Here is a 17204-nt window from a genome sequence, read left to right as displayed (position 1 = left end):
AAACTAACATTTTACTTTTCAAACTGTAGTCATCGTGCGCATATTCACATTTGACCGTTATTCTTTATGACACAGTATCCTTTGTTTGACATCAGTGCAACAGTTCAACAACATTTAACTGAGTTTTATTTTAAACCATTAAACACTGACACTGTTTAAGGAACAACAGATGAGTCCAAAAACCCATCCCAAATAATAAAATGTATTTTACATTTAAGACTTTACAGAGTTTGAAGAGGTCGTAAACAATGATCATTTCATTCTTCCTGTTGCAGCAGACTTTCGACCGAGCTCCCGCGCTCTCTCAGTTGCACATTCTACGGCAGTCATGGTGGATGCTCTTACACCTCCTTGCTCCAGAGCATGAAGACCATAAATTGTAGTCCCGCCGGGGGTGCACACCTCAGATCGAAGCTGTGCGGGATGTTTATTGGAGTCTAGTAATAGTTGACCGGCACCCTGAAACAAAGTAGTTACATAGTAGTTATGATGATGAAAAGGTTTCTTGAGTAAAAAAAAAAAAAAGTACCATTTACAGTGCCGTGCAAAAGTATTGGCCCCACAAGAAGTTTGACATATTGTCATACTTTAGGCTTAAAACTCATAGACAAAACAATGTAAAACAACTCAATATTTAAGTTTTGGACATCTCAAAACAGAAAAATTGGCCCACTCGTCATTAAAAAAGTTCCTAAACGTTTATCTGGTGATCGAATGTGCACAGCATTTTTCAGCACTTTCCAAAATGCTCTATTGGATTGAGGTCTGGACTTTGGCTTGGCCATTCTAATATTTTACACCGTTCTATTGTAGATTTTGCTTTTGGTTCAGGGCTGTTGTCCTGTTTAAAAGTTAACCTGTGCCCCTTTCTCAGGTTTCTTGAAGACTCCCAACAGATTTTTTTTGTCAGAATCACCCTGTATCTGGCTCCCATTATCCTCCCATCAACTCTAACGATCTTCCTAGTCCATGCAGAAGCAACCAGAGAATGATGCTGCCACCACCATGTTTGACAGAGGGGTCGTTTTGTTCCCCAGCTTGAGGTGCAGTGTTACTCTTACGCCAAACGTAACGTTTTGCATTCAGGCCAAACAGTTCAATTTCCGTCATATCCACAGGTTATCCGTTTCTCCCATGTAGCTTCTTGCAAATGCCAACCATCATTTTTATGGTAGTCTTTCAGGAAGGGCCCACTTTTTGCCACTCTTTCAAGGCAGTTGTATGCAGAGTACGACATAGTTGTCTTATGCAAACATTATCCCACCTCAGCTGTGTATGCCTGCAGGTCATACAATATGATCATGGGCCTCGTGGATGCTTCTCCGATTAGTTTTCTTCTTGTTTTGGCCAAAGGTTTACAAGGATGGTCTGGTGTTGGTCGGCTTGCGGGGGTTTTACGCTCTCCATTTTGATATTATTGTTTGCACAGTGCTCTGGGAGATGTGTAAATGTTGCAAAATATTTTTCATCCAATTGCTGCTTTGAACTTTTCCACAACTTTATCCCGGACCTGCCTGATGTGTTCTTTGGTGTTCATAATGCCATCTGTTCTCCAGCGTCTGCTTTTACAGACCTCTGTGCCCATCACAGAGCGGGTCCATTTAGACTGAAATGTACTGACGCACAAGTGCCCTCGGACATCATTAGTCATTTAGGTCGATGTTGGATCATTGAGAAGTCATCATGGAACTTCTGGAGTCAGTTGGCTGAGCTGAAAGAACAGGGAGGCAAACCTTTTGCAACTACTACGTTTCAGGTTATTTTTAGGTTTATACTTAAAGTCTGAAATGTAGCAAAATGTCCAAACGTTTCTGGGGGTTTGGGGGCAATACTTTTGCTAGGCACTGTACAAGTCAAGAATTCTGGTAGGAGTCTAGGAGACTAGCACAAATAGGAAGCAGACATGAAAGAACCATTGTAATCAAAGTAAAAGTGTCAATGAAACTAACCATAATAGTCTGAGACGCAATTCTTTGGGCTAGCGCGCTGGGCATTCCCATTTTCACAGCTCCTTCTGCCAGAGCCTCTGCAAACAGGTACACCTGTAAACAGCAAAACAAGATCCCCGAATTATATTTATATGGTATTGAACAGGATAAATTGCAAAATATGAAGAGGACAGGAAGGTGAGGTGTCGAACACAGAAGTTGTAAATTGGGTGACTCACTGTTCAAGTATGACACATGTGTCAAAATCATGGTCCACGAGAGCTTAAATTGTCTGAGCGTATAAGAATAAATGGGTCAAAAGAGTGCTTTGACCCAAAAACTAAATTTCCCGCCGTGCTTGTTGATTAAGATATTCGCAAAGTGACAGCTCACCTTCACGAGATGCTAGTACAGTGGAACCTCGGTTTTCGAACGACTCACAGTTCGAACAAATCGGGAGTCCGAACAAAAAATTTGAGAAATTCTTGCTTCGTATTTTGAACAAAAATCGGAGTTCGAACGCCAGTATGAAGCGTGAGTGCGTACGTGAGGGTGGGATGCTGAGCGGCGTACGGGTGATGAAAATACGTGAAGTCGCAAAACCACGTTAAGTATTCCACGATACAGCTATGGCTAACTGTAGTGCAGTGGTACCGTCTAGGGGTGGATGCTTCACATTTTTTTTACTCCTTTTAATTTTCTCAGGTGCAATTGCACCTCCACTACACTAGTGGACGTCGAGATTAAACAAATGTGTAGCAAATGGGCCGAGTTACAGAATTTCGTCGAACTCCACCACCCAGATGAAGCTGCAGCCACCAGTCATTAATGACTTTAACGACACTGTCATGAACCACTTCCGAAAAGTGCTAAAAGGAAGGCAGAAGCAAGTGTCATTGGATAGATATTTTAAGAGAAAAGAACATCCTGTAGCCGAGTCATCCATAGCAAAGAGATTAGAACGTGTGAGCACCGCTCAGACAGAAGAGCTCCCCGAAGTTTTTATGGAAGGGGACTCTCCTTCCAAACAATAATTTTCCTTCCTCCTCCATCCCTCTCCACCGTCCACCTGCGCCTTCTGCTGACCACCACAAAGGTAAAAAATCCTATTCATAATTATTTTCTTTATTATTTTCATTTCGTTACCCTTTTTTTTATTTTTATCCGTTCATGTTAGCGTAATCTTTCGTACGGAAGATTACGATAACGCGAACGAACGATTAGCCTGGGTTACATTTATGTTTATGTTATTTGTGTCTTAAAGGTAAACAAAGGTAAACATTCAGGGTGTTAGAACGGATCAAAACGATTTACATTATTTGTAATAGGAAAAATGATTTCGGTGTTCGAACAAATCGCTTTTCGAACAGGGTTCTGGAACGGATTTTGGTCGAGAACCGAGGTTCCACTGTATATCCTTATGTGGAATTATCCATCCATCCATTATCTGTACCGCTTATCCTCGGTAGGGTAGCGGGGATGCTGGAGCCCATTCCAGCTAGCTTCGGGCAGTGGGCAGGGGACACCCTGAACTGGTCGCCAGCCAGTCGCAGGGCACACAGGGACAGAAAATTTGCTCGCTCATTCACCCCTAGGGACAATTTGGACTGGCCAATTCACTTAACATGCAAGTTTTTGGAATGTGGGAGGAAACCGGAGTGCCCGGACAAAACCCACGCAAGCATGGGGAGAACATGCAAACTCCACACAGAAGGTTCGATCTCATGACCTCAGAACTATGCCGCACACGCGCTAAACACTGCGCCGCCGTGCTGCTATGTGGAATTAAATAATAAATAATACTAAAATGTCTAAGATTTTTTTATGCAGTGATACCTCTACAGACGCTGCCCTACTTACAAACGAGATGGGTTCCAGATGATCGTTCGTAAGTTGAATTTGTTCAGAAGTTGCTTCAGGGCTATATTTTGTATGTTTATGGTTTATGTAAGTAACCTGTATTGTTTTGTACTAAAAAAAAATAAAGATTTCATAAAATAATATGCTCTACAAAGATAAATAAAGTTGAGTTTAACTTACTTTTGGAAGACGGGCTTTGAGAGTTAGGCTACTCCTCCGTGGTAGAAAATGGTCGAAAAAAAGGGATCCAACCATTTTCTCAACCGCATCAAGCTTCCATATTCCGCTTTTATTTCAAATGAAACGGCTCGCTTCTTCTTTACACTTTACACCAACCATATTGAATGAATGCACGATATAATAAACAATAAAATGTCAAAGTTCTGAGCGCGCAGGAGATACAGTATAGTGTGTTTACACACGAACTAGGAAGAGGAAGCTGGATTTCTTCTTCGGGGTGGTTACTGCGTGAGCTCTCACAGCGTCACACGCAGGTAGCGGCAGAATGAAGCACTACAGTACTGTCCTGTACTTGAAAAAAGGGGCACAATACAAACTCGAACTTAAGCAAACCCTGAATATTTTTCGACATCGCCAAAAAAATGTTCGTAACTCGAATGTTCATAAGTAGGGGAGCGTCTGTACATACATTAATTTGTGAATACCTATTGACTTATTTCCCAGCCTCCCAAAAGCATCCAAGTTAATCCTATCTATAATCTATAAAAATATTCAAATAGTAATCGAACATAAAAATATAGTAATCAGATATATAAAATGTTAATAACATGACTTGAAAGTTTGGAAATTCTCGTAACTTGGATTTTCTCTCCCCCATCAGGCTAAACTTTTATCTAAATATTTTCGTAGTTCATAATGTATGCAGAGGCATCACTGTATTTTATAACTTGCTATATTCATTGATATTTATACGTATAGTGACATTTTTCAATGAAACTATAAGGTTTGTGACTTGAATATTTAATAACACCAGTTTCTTGACATGAAGGAGTAGTTACATTTATTTGACACACCAATTACATTTAGTTACATTTATAAGTTACACCAGGCCCTCTGATGACAGCCAATATAATAACGTGGCCCTTGGTGAAAAGGATTTTGACACCCCTAGAGTAAACTATAGTACTAAAGCAGAGATGTCAAACAGTTTGGCTCTAGATCTAGACTTTATTCTCAGTTGGGCCGAATCAATGAAAGAATGTCAACCTCAATTTTTTAGCTTTGTATTACAGTATTAAGCTTTGTCATTCAGCCTACATTAGTAACCTACCTTACATATTATGATCACGGATGACAAGGGATCTTTTCTAAACACAACGTATTTAACGCTTTTTGTAATTTTTTAAAATTGTTTTTATAATGTAAACAACAACAACAAATATTGACTTGAAACTAGTATTTTATTCCACTGCTGCTTATTTGAATGGAGAATTTAAAAAAACGTATTACTTTTAACAGACACAACCTAGAGACTTGCTTATTTTTTTAGCATACAGACGTTCCCCTACTTAGGACCATTTGACTTAAGAAAAAAGGTAGATACGAAAAAAATTTGCAGATGTCGAAAAATATCTGGAGATTACTTGAGTAAGATTTTGTATTGTGCACCTTTTTCAGAGTACAAGACAGTACTGTAGTGCTTCTTTCCGCTGCTACCGGCGGGTGGTGGTGCTGAGAGGTCACCCAATATCCACCCCGAAGAAGAAATCCGGCTTCTACTACCAAGTTCGCGTGCAAACATACAGTACTACGTGTACTGTATCTCCAGCAGGCTAAGAACTTTGACATTTTTATTGTTTAATATCTCGTGCATCCATTCAATATGGTTGGCGTAAAGTGTAAAGAGGCGAGCCGTTAAATTTGAAATGAAAGTAAAATAAGAAAGCTTGATGTGGTTGGGAATATGGTTGGATTGGGGTTTTTTTTTCGGCCACTTTCCATCAAGGAGTAGGAAGTAGCCTAACTGTTGAAGCCCATCTTCCAAAAGTAAGTTATACCTAACTTTATTTATCTTTAAAGAGCATATTATTTTATGAAATCTTTATTTTTAGTACAAAACAATACAGGTTACTTATACAAGCCTTACACATACTTATATAAACCTTTAAAACACATAATATAGAACTGAAGCAACTTACAAACAAATTCAACTTACGAACGATTATCCGGAACCTCTCGTTCGTAAGTAGGGCAGCGTATGTACTCATTAATTTATGGCAGGCCGGATTCAATCATTCGACAAGCTGTATGTTTGACATGTCTCTACTAAACTGAGCCATTTAACTGAGCACTTACAAAGGCAACTCCACTCCCACTTAGACCAGTATGGATGTCGATCCAGGCCTCGGGTCCCTCTTCAACTAAACCGCAGCGCTGCAACAAGGAGGACAGTAGGGATGCATCCTCTGGTTTAGCATGAGTTCCCAGAGAATATAACAGTGCACCTTGCATGACCAGGCAAGGAAGATTTGGCATCAGCCTGATGACACACGAACCCACAGGCAGAAGCTTTGTACAGGAGGTGAGAAGAAAGGATGAAATAATTCCAATGAATTAACAGAAACAATGTTAACAGATCACAGGATGCATGCTTACCTCTTCTAAGGTGGACAAGGTGACTCCGGCTGCAACTGACACGATGATGTGTCTGTCAGTGATATTGTGCGAGATCTCATTAAGAACCGTTGAAACTAAATGAGGTTTTACTGCAATAAAGATGACATCAGAACTGCAGACAACCTCGGTGTTGGAGTGAGTTGTGGCGATGTTCAGCTCCTGAAATTAATGTACGGTGTGATTTAATTTCGGTCTGATGGAGGCATCTGCAACAGGGAAGTGGAATTCAAGGGAAGGAGCCAACAATATCTCACAAAAGTTTGGTGAAAAAATATGACATTTAAAATGTGGAGGAAAATGGATACATGCCTATTCACGATTCATACACCATGTTTATGGCCGCATGAACAATAGGTGTGTAAATATTTTGTTGCAAATCTCTATCCTGCAGAGTAAATAAGCCCCGCGCAAAATTGACTCCCACATTTTTTGTTTAAAGTGATTCAGAGCTTTGGAATGGATGGAACGACGACGTCCCCTATTGGACAGTTCCCAAATGTACTAATTCACCATGTACCATAATGAAATCTGATAACATCGATCTCACCGTACGTAATTATGTCGATTGGAGGGACATTCAAAAGTACAGAACAATACGAAAATTTCTCACTTCCTTGGCTTTCTAACAAGTTTAGCCATTTCAAACACCGTCACCCAATACTGCGAGTATCAGATATATAAGATCACACCCATGAGGGCGTGATGTGGTCGAGTATCACTGGTCCTTATTAAAAGAATTGTCTAAACAATGGCCATTCTCTTTTCTGCTACATGTTTGGCTGACTCATTGCGTGTTGGCCGTGCGGGCCTGCACTGTGGCCTTGAGTTCAGTACATGGGTCATATGTTGGAGACATTCAGAGCACAAGACCAAGTCTCTAAGCAACAACGAATAAGAGGACGGTTTCAGATTTAAAATCATGTTTGCTGGTTCTTGGGAATAAGCGTTTTTTTCTGTACAAGGGAATCTCCCCAAATCGATTAGCATTATAGTGGAAACTTTCTTTTTGTGCAAGTAATTTTCAGCGGTTGAAAACTCCCATAATCTCCAGCGCCTCCCCTCCCCACTTTTTTTTCTAACATTGATTCTCTTGGGTAATAAATTATGCGTGCTATTTCAAACACCCTGGTTCATTGATTCAATTTTCTTAGGATCAGTCATGAGAACTCAAAGTAATAACGTAATTATTATTATTATTTTTTTATCAGTGTAGGAAATTCCAGCATCCTTCAGAGAAAAGAAGATTTATGGTGGAGCTAAAGCAAAACTTAGAGGCAAATTGTATTACCGATTGCAGTAAAGAATAATATTTTTCAACCCAAACAATTTTCAAAATTAAGGCTAGAAAAATCCATAAACTCCATAAAGGGCTTGTATAAAAATGGTAATATTTCGCTTTTTTCACAGATACAGGAAGTTCTTCATTAGATTTTATAGCTAGGAAATGCTACCTTATTTTTTGCCTGGCCCATAATAAATATCCATCATTTGTATGCAATCCTTGAGCTAAGAAACATTTATTAGTGCCCTGTTTAAGTGTAGCATACTCCTGTCCTCTTGGGCCTGACCCGTAGGGGGCGATGACGCCTCATAAGACAATGCCAACTGCTGTTAATCATGAGGAAAGAAGAAATGCAATGGCAAAGCAAAGCCACCAGAGCAAGCGTGCCGGCAACGTTTTTAAGCAGACTTGGTTTATATTCCTTCATTTAAGCATGGTCTATTGATTCAGACTGCAGAGAAACATAGCAAAATTTCCCAGCATTTACAAGCACTTCACCCAAAAATCAAGCACTTTTCCACTCATTAAAATACAGTGGAACCTCGGTTCTCGACCATAATCCGTTCCAGAACCCTGTTCGAAAACCGATTTGTTCGATCACCGAAATCATTTTTCCCATTTAAAATAATGTAAATCGTTTTAAACCGTTCCAACACCCTGATTGTTTACCTTGAATGTTTAACGTAAACATAAAGCTAACCCAGGCTAATCGTACGTTCGCGTTAGCGTAATCTTTGGTATGGAAGATTACGCTAACATGAACGTGTAAAAATAAAAAAATCAGGTCGTTTACAAGTCATTTAGCACCCGGGTCTCCACAACAAGTGGAAAGGGGGGTCCGTTCCAACACCCTGAATGTTGGGCTCCGTTCCAACACCCTGAATGTTGGGCTCCGTTCCAACACCCTGAATGTTTACCTAGAATGTTTAACGTAAACATAAAGCTAACCCAGGCTAATCGTACGTTCGCGTTATCGTAATATTCCGTACGAAAGATTCCGCTAATATGAACGTGTAAAAATAAAAAAAAGGATAAAGAAAAGAATTATGAATAGGATTTCTTACCTTTGTGGTGGTCAGCAGAAGGCGCAGGCAAGATCAGACACTCGTACCTCCTTCATATTTTGCTATTATTTCTTTCTTAAATGCAATAGTTGTACGCACTACTTTTCTTTTTTCACCTGTAGCAACTTTGCTGCTTGCATTGACTTTCTTCTGAGGCATAATTAGGGGCTAAAACACTTCGTACACCTATATCAAAAGTAAAAGCAAAACAAAGCACGTCCGCACGCCATAACAGTTGGTCAGGAAAAGAGCGATCTACACCCGTACGCCGCTCAGCATCGCACCCTAGCGTACGCACTCACGCATTACCGGCGTTCGAACTCCGATTTTTTGACCGAACAGCGAAGCAAGAATTTCTCGAAATTTTTGGTCGGACACCGATTTGTTCGAACTGAGAAGCGTTCGAAAACAGAGGTTCCACTGTACAAGCATTTTCAAGGATTTCAAAAACCTGTGCGAACCCTGAGTATATTATGCAATAGTTTCATTAAATTGATTCAAGACAGCTGGCTTAAAATACATTGTATATTGTCATTATTACTGTACTATTATTCAAAAGTGATAAAATTGAGATTTTACTTTCAAAAGCGAGGTTTTTTTTGGCCATATCACCTATTTTATGTGAGAATAGGCAGTCTGTAGACAATAAGTTTATTACTGAAAGCTTGCAAAATAAAATTGTATCCTATGCAGGAAAGAGTACCTGAAAGCGTCTGAGGTTCCTGGAAGATGGTGCACTAACTTTGACATGTGTCGAAGGAACATCGCCTTAAGTGACAAAAACAAAAATAAGAATTCCTTCGCATTCAACCACCTACTTGGCTTGCGATCTTAGAAATACTTACCGGACAAAATTCCCTTCAAAATGCCGAAGGCCATGTTCCCTGCACCGATGAAGCCAACTCGCAACTCTGAGGCCATGTCAGATTCTCTTTTTATCTGAAAAGACAAAAACATGTTACAGAATATATCGGTCGACTCAAAATGGTACATCGAATTTTCTGTTGTCCTAATTTTCTTCATACACAGTGCAGTGTTTTCCATAGAATTTTCTGAGACCCGGTGAGTGGACAGTCCAGGGCAAAGGTGTTTAAATTGCGGCCCCTGGGCCAGATCAGGCATGCGAAGGATTTTAATCCGGCCCGCGAGACAACATCGATAGAGGCGCATGAAAAAAAAAATGAGCTGCAGTTTTAAACATGACCACTTGATGTCGCCAAGGCTAGGCGCCACTCGCAAAGCAACTGGAGTTGTTCTTTTTTTATTAATTTTTATGGTAAATGGTCTGCATTTATATAGCGCTTTTCAAGTCAATGAAGACTCTCTCACTTTGTGTACATCTTTCTTTCTTCACCCTTTCTCTCTTTCTTATCCTAACGCACCCGTTTTTACATTTCTCTCTTTTATCCGTCTGTCACTATTGATCTTTTTTTTCTCACTTACTCTTTTTCATGCTCACTTTTTTCTCTCCCTTTCACACCCTTTTTCTCCTTCTCTCTTTTTCATTTCTCTCATTATCTCTATCTCACTTTCTATCTTATTTGGTCTATTTGGTCCTCTCCTTTCACTCTTTCTTTTTCCTGCTTGGTCTCTTTCTCTCTTGTGTGTATTTTTACTTTATTTTGCTCTCTCTTTTCTCTCGCTTTACCCTTGTCTCTCCTTCTCTCTTTCAATTTCTCTTTGGATCTCTCTCTCTCTTTCTCTCTCCAACTAGTTTGGCACCCGTGATTTGAGTTTGGTCTAGGGGATCCGGGCGAGTGCCCGGGGGCGCGTCCAAGGTCATGCTACCCGCATTACCTCAATGTGCTGCTGCGGTTAATACAAGTTTGAGACCTTGGCATGGACTAATGAGACCCAGGCGGCCCGCCGGGGTTTTTATATGGTATGGGAAACACTGGAGTGTCCTTTTGGGCAAAAGGACCAGTCTACACTAAACCCCAAATATAAGCAGTTTATTCAACATACAAGCAGTTTATTCTACATTTAAAGACCAAATTTCATAGAAACTTGTCCTTCACCACAATATGTAACGTAGTTTCCTCTCTTCACTCGTACATATCTAATGCTCCTTCCAGCCGCTAGAAAGCAGTCAAGGTGTAAGAGCTGACTTCCAGTCTGGTTTCATGTTAATGAAGACAATTATTGTCCAGTATTTTCTTAGCTTCAGTAGGCCCAGCCCAGTAGTTTGATTTGGTGTCATTGACCATTCCAACCATTTACAAGCACTTCACCCAAAATTCAAGAATTTGTCGTTCTTGAAAAAAACGTTAGAATTCAAGCATTTTAAGGATTTCAAGCTCTCGTACAAACTGTGTTTACATGTATTACTAAATTGATTTGAGATAACAACAACGAGAAGACCACCTTTACAATCACCCTATTTTCCCCCTTTCTGTTACAAGACTTTGAGGTCGAAACACAACAAAAAAACGAGATAATCGAATCGAAAAATAGAAGAAAAAAGGCTGCTTCGCTTAGCATGTATGTCTTGGAGAGACCTATTGATTTTTCACCATAAGATGACTCACCCGGATCAATGCTTCAGTGGCGACATTCGCATTCGTAGAATATTGCGTAAAAGATAACTGCTCTCCAAATAATTGGGATTTTAATTCCTCCACCCTCCTCCTCCTCAGTTCGCTTTTTGGTGGGAAATCGGCGTCGTAGTTTTTATGAAGACTCCGAAAATGTCGCTCCACGTTCCCCTTCTTTGGTATCGAGATGGTAGACCGGCAGATGAGGCAAATGCATTTCGAGAAGGACATTGTGAAAAAGAACTCCGATTCCCATTCTATATGAAAGTGATAGTTTTTTCTTTTCTTACTTGGTCCCGCTCGCTCGTTCATTTTGATGCGCCAAATGTTCATTTAAAAACAGAGGAACTCGCTGTTTAGCCTAGCTCTTAGCGCCACATTTGCGCATGCGCAATGACCCTGAGGTAATTGTATTTTTTTTAAAATTAGTATTTTGGTGTTTTTCTTTATCCCCAAGCCATTAATATATAAAAGAAACAAGTGTGGTTGATTTTAATTATAGCCCGCAGAATTAGACTACGTAGTTACGTGACCTCACCTATCTGCGTGACTACGTCATTGTTGATGCGCAATGTTCAGTCACTTTTTAGAAACGCGGATCTTTCAGCTCGGCTCACCACAAAAGCTTTTTGAACTGCCAGGCGGCTCCTCTGTTTTCGAGACTTCATCTAGAGTAGGGGTGTCAAACTCATTTTAACTCGGGGGCCACACGATAGAACAAACATTCTGTTGGGGGCCGGACTAGTAGATTAAAGAGAAAGAAAAAGAGAGATAAAGAAATAAGAGAAAGAGGGAGGAAAAAGGAGAGAGGGTGGGACAAATAAAGAAAAAGAGGGAGAGAGCGTGAGAAACAAAGATAAAAAGTCGTCAGAGAGGGGTAAAAGAAAGAGAGAGGAGGAAAGAAATCCAAAGAAAAATAGAAAGACAGAAGGAGAGAAAAGAGAAAAGAAAGCGTGAAGGGTATGAAGAGAGAAAGGAAAAGAGAGAAAAGGGAAAAAGGAGGTTAGAGCAAAAGAGGTTAAAAGACACACAGAGAGAAAAAGACAAAGAGCAACAAAGGAAGATAAAAAGAGACAAAGAGAGTGAAAGAGACTGAGACAGAGTGGGAGAAAAGAGGTGGAAAAGAAAGAGAGAGAGAGAAATAAATACAAGTACAGTGTCTTTGTGAGAGGCACTTGGCTTTGGCAACATCAAGTTGACATATTTCAACCTGCAGCTTGTTTTTCTCTTGCGCTTCTCTGAGTGTTGTCTCGCGGGCCGGATTCAATCCCTTAGCGGGCCTGATCTGGCCCGTGGGCCGCCCGTTTGACACCTGTGATCTAGAGGTTCTTAAACTTTCTCAAACCATCTATCCATTATCTATACCGCTTATCCCCGCTATTCTCGGGCAGTGGGCAGGGGACACCCTGAACTGGGTGCCAGCCAGTCACAGGGCACACAGGGACAGACAATTTGCTCGCTCATTCACACCTAGGGACAATTTGGACCGGCCAATCCACCTGAAATGCATGTCTTTGGAATGTGGGAGGAAACCGGAGTGCCCGGAGGAAACACCCACAAAAGCACAGGGAGAACATGCAAACTCCGCACAGGAAGGTTCGATCTTATGACCTCAGAACTGTGCCGCACACGCGCCAACCACTGCACTGCCGTGCTGCCCTACTTACAAAAAACTAAGCTAAAATGATCTACTCACCTAAAAAGAAAAAAAGTAAGATTCAAGAGCAGTTTAACACTAAAAAAAGGGTTCAAATTAGTGGATTTGAACGCTCAAAATATTTCTCAATGCACGCCTAAATAAATCAACTATGTTCCGTCAAAATAATTTTTTTTTAAAATGCAATACAATAGTCAAGTCAAGTCATGTTTATTTGAGACGCCCTTGATCACAAGGAGTCTTATAAGGGCTGCACAGACCACAGATTATTGCAAACTAGAGACTATTATTAGACCATCCCCTGATCTAAAACCTACATGAGGGAAAGGAAAAACTCCCATATTCTCAACATGAGGAAAATGAAGAAACATTGAGAAGGGACCGCACATGGTGTAATCCCCCTTCCAGGATGACCAGACTGCAATGGATGTTGCATTGACAAACAATGAAATTAGAAATAAAAAATATAAAATCATTTAGGTATAATATAATAAAAATAAAGAATAAAATAAAAAGGATGACCAGGCTGCAACAGATGTTGCAAAAACAAATAATACACAGAAATTGTCATTGAACATTGAACTGTAGGTCATTCATAAGCTATAAAATCTGCAAAAAGCTCTTGAAAATATTCTACGAGACAGTTGTTGCAAGCGCCCTCTTCTATGCGGCAGCGTGTTGGGGAGGCAGCGTCAAGAAGAAGGATGCCTCTCGTCTCAATAAACTAGCGAGGAAAGCGAGCTCTGTTGTGGGCACAGAGCTTGACAGCCTGACAACAGTAGCTGAGAGACGGGCACTGAAAAAGCTGCGGTCAATCATGGACAATTCATCACATCCACTACACAGCATTATATCCAGACAGAAGAGCAGCTTCAGCGACAGACTGCTGTCACTGTCTTGTACCACGGACAGACTGAAGAGATCTTTTCTTCCTCATGCCAGGAGGCTCTTTAACTCCACGCGGCGGAGTAAAGGCCCACATTAAACCACACCCCCTACATTGCATATTATCGTACATTTATTGCAGTGTGTATTTTATGTAGCACTATTTAAATACTCTATACAACACGCTACAGTGGGTATTAGCACGTCACATTGGGTATTTGTATATTGTATTTCTTTTGCTTTATTAATGTATTGTTCTCAACGAAAGGATGCTGCTGGAAATGTGAATTTCCCTGCGGGGATGATTGAAGTATCTATCTATCTATCTATCTATAGAATTAAGTTTGTTTTAAGCCTGGATTTAAAATAAGTGTAAAGTCCATGAGTCAATTTAAGTCAGTCTCTATTTGTTACCAATATTTTTGTCCAAAGAAATGAGGGACACTGTACTGCTGTAGTGCATATTGAATAATTGGAAAAGATTGTTTACTTCTTTTTTCCTAGCTTTCCTTTTTTCTTATCTCCTTTTTCTTTAATTGCTTTCTTCTTTTGTTAAAAATAAATCATAACCAGCATATTTTACAACCAATTTTCATGCGGATAACTTTTTAGTCAACACATGCTGTTATAACCTAAAATTAATTTACACATATAAAGAACAAAATGGGCTTTTTGGGGGAAAAAATAAATCAAAAACAATGTATAAACAATTATACAAGTTACAAACAACTGCATTGAAATTCAACCATTTGGAAAAAAAAGATAAAATTCAAAAAACGTTTTTAAGAGGATATTTAAAGAGTTTTAAAAAGAATGCGTGACTTAAAAAAAACAATGTTAAATAAAGACTGGTATCTAGTTTTGATGTCTACTCAATTGATGGTCACTTGCCGCATAAAGCGGTAAAACGGTTTATATGAGTTTTATCTCTCACTTCCACCATGTATATATAGGAAACAGAGTTTGGTAATGTGGTGCAAACTTATTAAAAAAAAACAAAAACATTCAAACAATGTAAGCCACCAAGAGGTTTTGGAGCTACTGAAGCTCTCAACAAGATTAAAGGTGGGGTGCCTAGTTTCAGGTGTCCTTAAAGGTTTGAAATGAAATATTTTCTCTATTGGGTATCAGATAACAAAGCCCAACTGAGTTCAAAGAACTTTTAAAAATTTGTACAGAATTCACGGCGCCTATTTGCTTTAATCTTACTTTTTTCTTTTAATTTCAGGCAAGGGGCGCATTAGGCTGGAGTAAAGGGGAGAGTAAGGTGAACTCTCGACACAAAATGAAAAAAAAAAGAGTTTGTGAATTTTGCAAGTACGACTAAGAGTCAGGCAGCATGGCGGGGCAGTGGTTAGCGCGTGTGAGGCAAAGTTCTGAGGTCATGAGATCAAACCTTCCTGTGTGGAGTTTGCATGTTCTCCCGTGCTTGCGTGGGTTTCCTCTGGGCACGCCGCTTTCCTCCCACATTTCAAAAACATGCATGTCAGGTTAAATGGCCGGTCCAAATTGTCCCTAGGTCTGAATGAGCGAGTGACTTGTCTGTCTCTGTGTGCCCTGTGATTGGCTGTCAACCAGTTCAGGGTGTCCCCTGCCCACTGCCCGAAGACAGCATGGGCTCCAGCATCCCCCGCGACCCTACTGAGGATGAGTGGTGCAGATAATGGATGAATGGATGGATGAATGGACTAAAAGTCAAGTACGCGAGCAGCTTGACAGAGGCTGCTATGATAATTTCAAACAGAAGATGGCGTCAGCAAGTCGAATATTTTGAATTTACGGAGACCCACTTTAAGTAAAAATAGAGGCAAAAACATGTTTGCCTATAAAATGTTATTCCAGCTTCCCGGGACTCAATGTTACGGCGTGGAATCCATTCATAGGCAGCATATAAGCACATACTTCTTTTTAACTTTTACACTATGTCGACATGTACTGAGCGATTCTGAATAGTTTGACCCGACTAGTTTAGGCTCACAGTAGGCACGTCGTTTTAAGAGGCGTGTCGTATCTAGTCTTTTATAAATTATATGTGAGGTTGGTCGAGGGTCCATCGCGAACACTCATCACTTATACCACAGTAAAATCGTTCAAGTACACGACACGTTTTGGAATAAACAACAACTAAAGCCGCAAAAAAATAAAAACAAATTACGGAGTTTCATTAAATTTCGCTATCTTGGAAAGAAGTCGCCCCTACCAACATGACCGCCACGTAAGCATACCAGGAAGGAAAATGAGTTACTCCAATGCGCTGACGTGACTTTTTTGTTGCACAAAAGGCGGTACTATCACGTTTATTCGCTGCGTTTGAGTAAAATAAAACGTTGGAAAGTTTTGGTTACCATTTAATCAACACAGAGAAGGACATTTCCAAAAATCAGATCGTCAACGTAGTGGATTCTCCTTTAAAAGATTCTGGGAGGGTAATTAGGCACATTTGCGCTTATAATGAATGAATGGTTTGGGAAAAACAGTCCGATAAACTCACCTGATGTTCCAGTTTCTTAAATCAAACTATCAACCGCGTGCTACGCTGTCGGGAAGGTTGGCTTGATTTACATCACTACCTCTAATGTCTAAACGGGCGGCACCTTTATCCATATATAAAACGCAAACCATGGGTTCTGGTGAGTATTCAGAGATTCCTAGATTTTATAAGCATTATGTAATAAACTTGTAGTAACAATTGAATTTTTTCCATACGTTTTAAAGATTAACTCGCCAATGTTTGCCATTTGGAGTAGGTTCTTGTCATACGGAGCAGTATATCGAGCGCACTCTGCACCCGCCCACTCTCGACAATCGAGTGTGGCGTTCAAGAACGAAACGGCTTTGAGAGCCGGCTCTTTTAAGTGAACAACGGTAGCCGGCTCCTCTAAGAGAATAACGGTAGTTGGCTCCCTGTCATAGCCGGTTCCCATCGAGATATTTTTTCTCTTATGATTATTCAATATGCATTTTTGCAGACAATTCTGTGTTTGTTCTCCTTCTTTTTTTAATATTGCTTTTTTCGTCTTTTTTCATCACTTTTGCCTTACTCTGTCTGTCTGTCTGTCTGTCTGTCTGTCTGTCTGTCCTACAAAGTAAGTGTAGGAACTAAAACTTCGGAACTGTAGTAATTTAGCCTTGTAGCGCTAGCTATAAACATTAGCTGAAGGTTGTTTAACTCAGGTGTGTCAATCATATGGGCTGTGAGCCGGATCTGGATATTGAATGATTACAATTAGACCATCCCCTGATCTTAAACCAACAGGAGGGAAAGGAAAATCTCAAAAACCAGAGCACGATGAAAACAAGAAACCTTGAAAAGGGGACTCACGAGTGGTAATCCCCTTTTCCAGAACGACCAGGGTG

At 40.2% G+C, this 17204-nt stretch overlaps 1 protein-coding gene and 1 long non-coding RNA gene across 4 annotated transcripts in view; one reads left to right on the top strand and one right to left on the bottom strand.

The window, feature by feature from the left end:
• Positions 1–17204, top strand: part of LOC148355195 (uncharacterized) — a 34603-nt gene that overhangs the window by 3662 nt on the left and 13737 nt on the right. The gene's annotated exons all lie outside the window — the stretch shown is intronic.
• On the bottom strand, positions 104–16527 carry pycr3 (pyrroline-5-carboxylate reductase 3). Of its 3 annotated transcripts, XM_088350317.1 has the most exons (8): positions 11596–11802; positions 11300–11479; positions 9617–9710; positions 9475–9539; positions 6405–6584; positions 6105–6317; positions 1950–2042; positions 104–459 (listed from the first exon to the last, which is right to left on the bottom strand). In XM_088350317.1, the coding sequence occupies exons 3-8, from the start codon at positions 9690–9692 to the stop codon at positions 253–255; spliced, it is 834 nt and encodes a 277-aa protein (XP_088206443.1). In that variant the 5' UTR covers positions 9693–9710; positions 11300–11479; positions 11596–11802; the 3' UTR covers positions 104–252. The 3 variants fall into 3 exon arrangements, with proteins under 3 accessions (XP_088206443.1, XP_088206444.1, XP_088206442.1); XM_088350318.1 differs by lacking the exons at positions 11300–11479; positions 11596–11802 and adding an exon at positions 16339–16527; XM_088350316.1 differs by having other exon boundaries at positions 11300–11802.

Source organism: Urocampus carinirostris, chromosome 12 (assembly GCF_059441175.1).
Source record: "Urocampus carinirostris isolate Australia breed hairy pipefish chromosome 12, RoL_Ucar_1.0, whole genome shotgun sequence".
NCBI classification, from domain to species: domain Eukaryota; kingdom Metazoa; phylum Chordata; class Actinopteri; order Syngnathiformes; family Syngnathidae; genus Urocampus; species Urocampus carinirostris.
The sequence above is the reverse complement of the archived record's forward strand: the minus strand, read 5'-3'. Positions and strand labels throughout refer to the sequence as shown.

Bases quoted from the DNA above. Each gene is read 5' to 3' on its own strand.
- pycr3 (XM_088350316.1), bottom strand. From the start codon at position 11,638: ATGAACATTTGGCGCATCAAAATGAACGAGCGAGCGGGACCAAGTAAG. The intron at 9,540-9,616 runs GTAAGTATTTCT...TTGTCACTTAAG, and splicing joins TTTGAAGGGAATTTTGTCCG to GCGATGTTCCTTCGACACAT. The intron at 460-1,949 runs GTTAGTTTCATT...ACTTTGTTTCAG, and splicing joins TTGCGTCTCAGACTATTATG to GGTGCCGGTCAACTATTACT.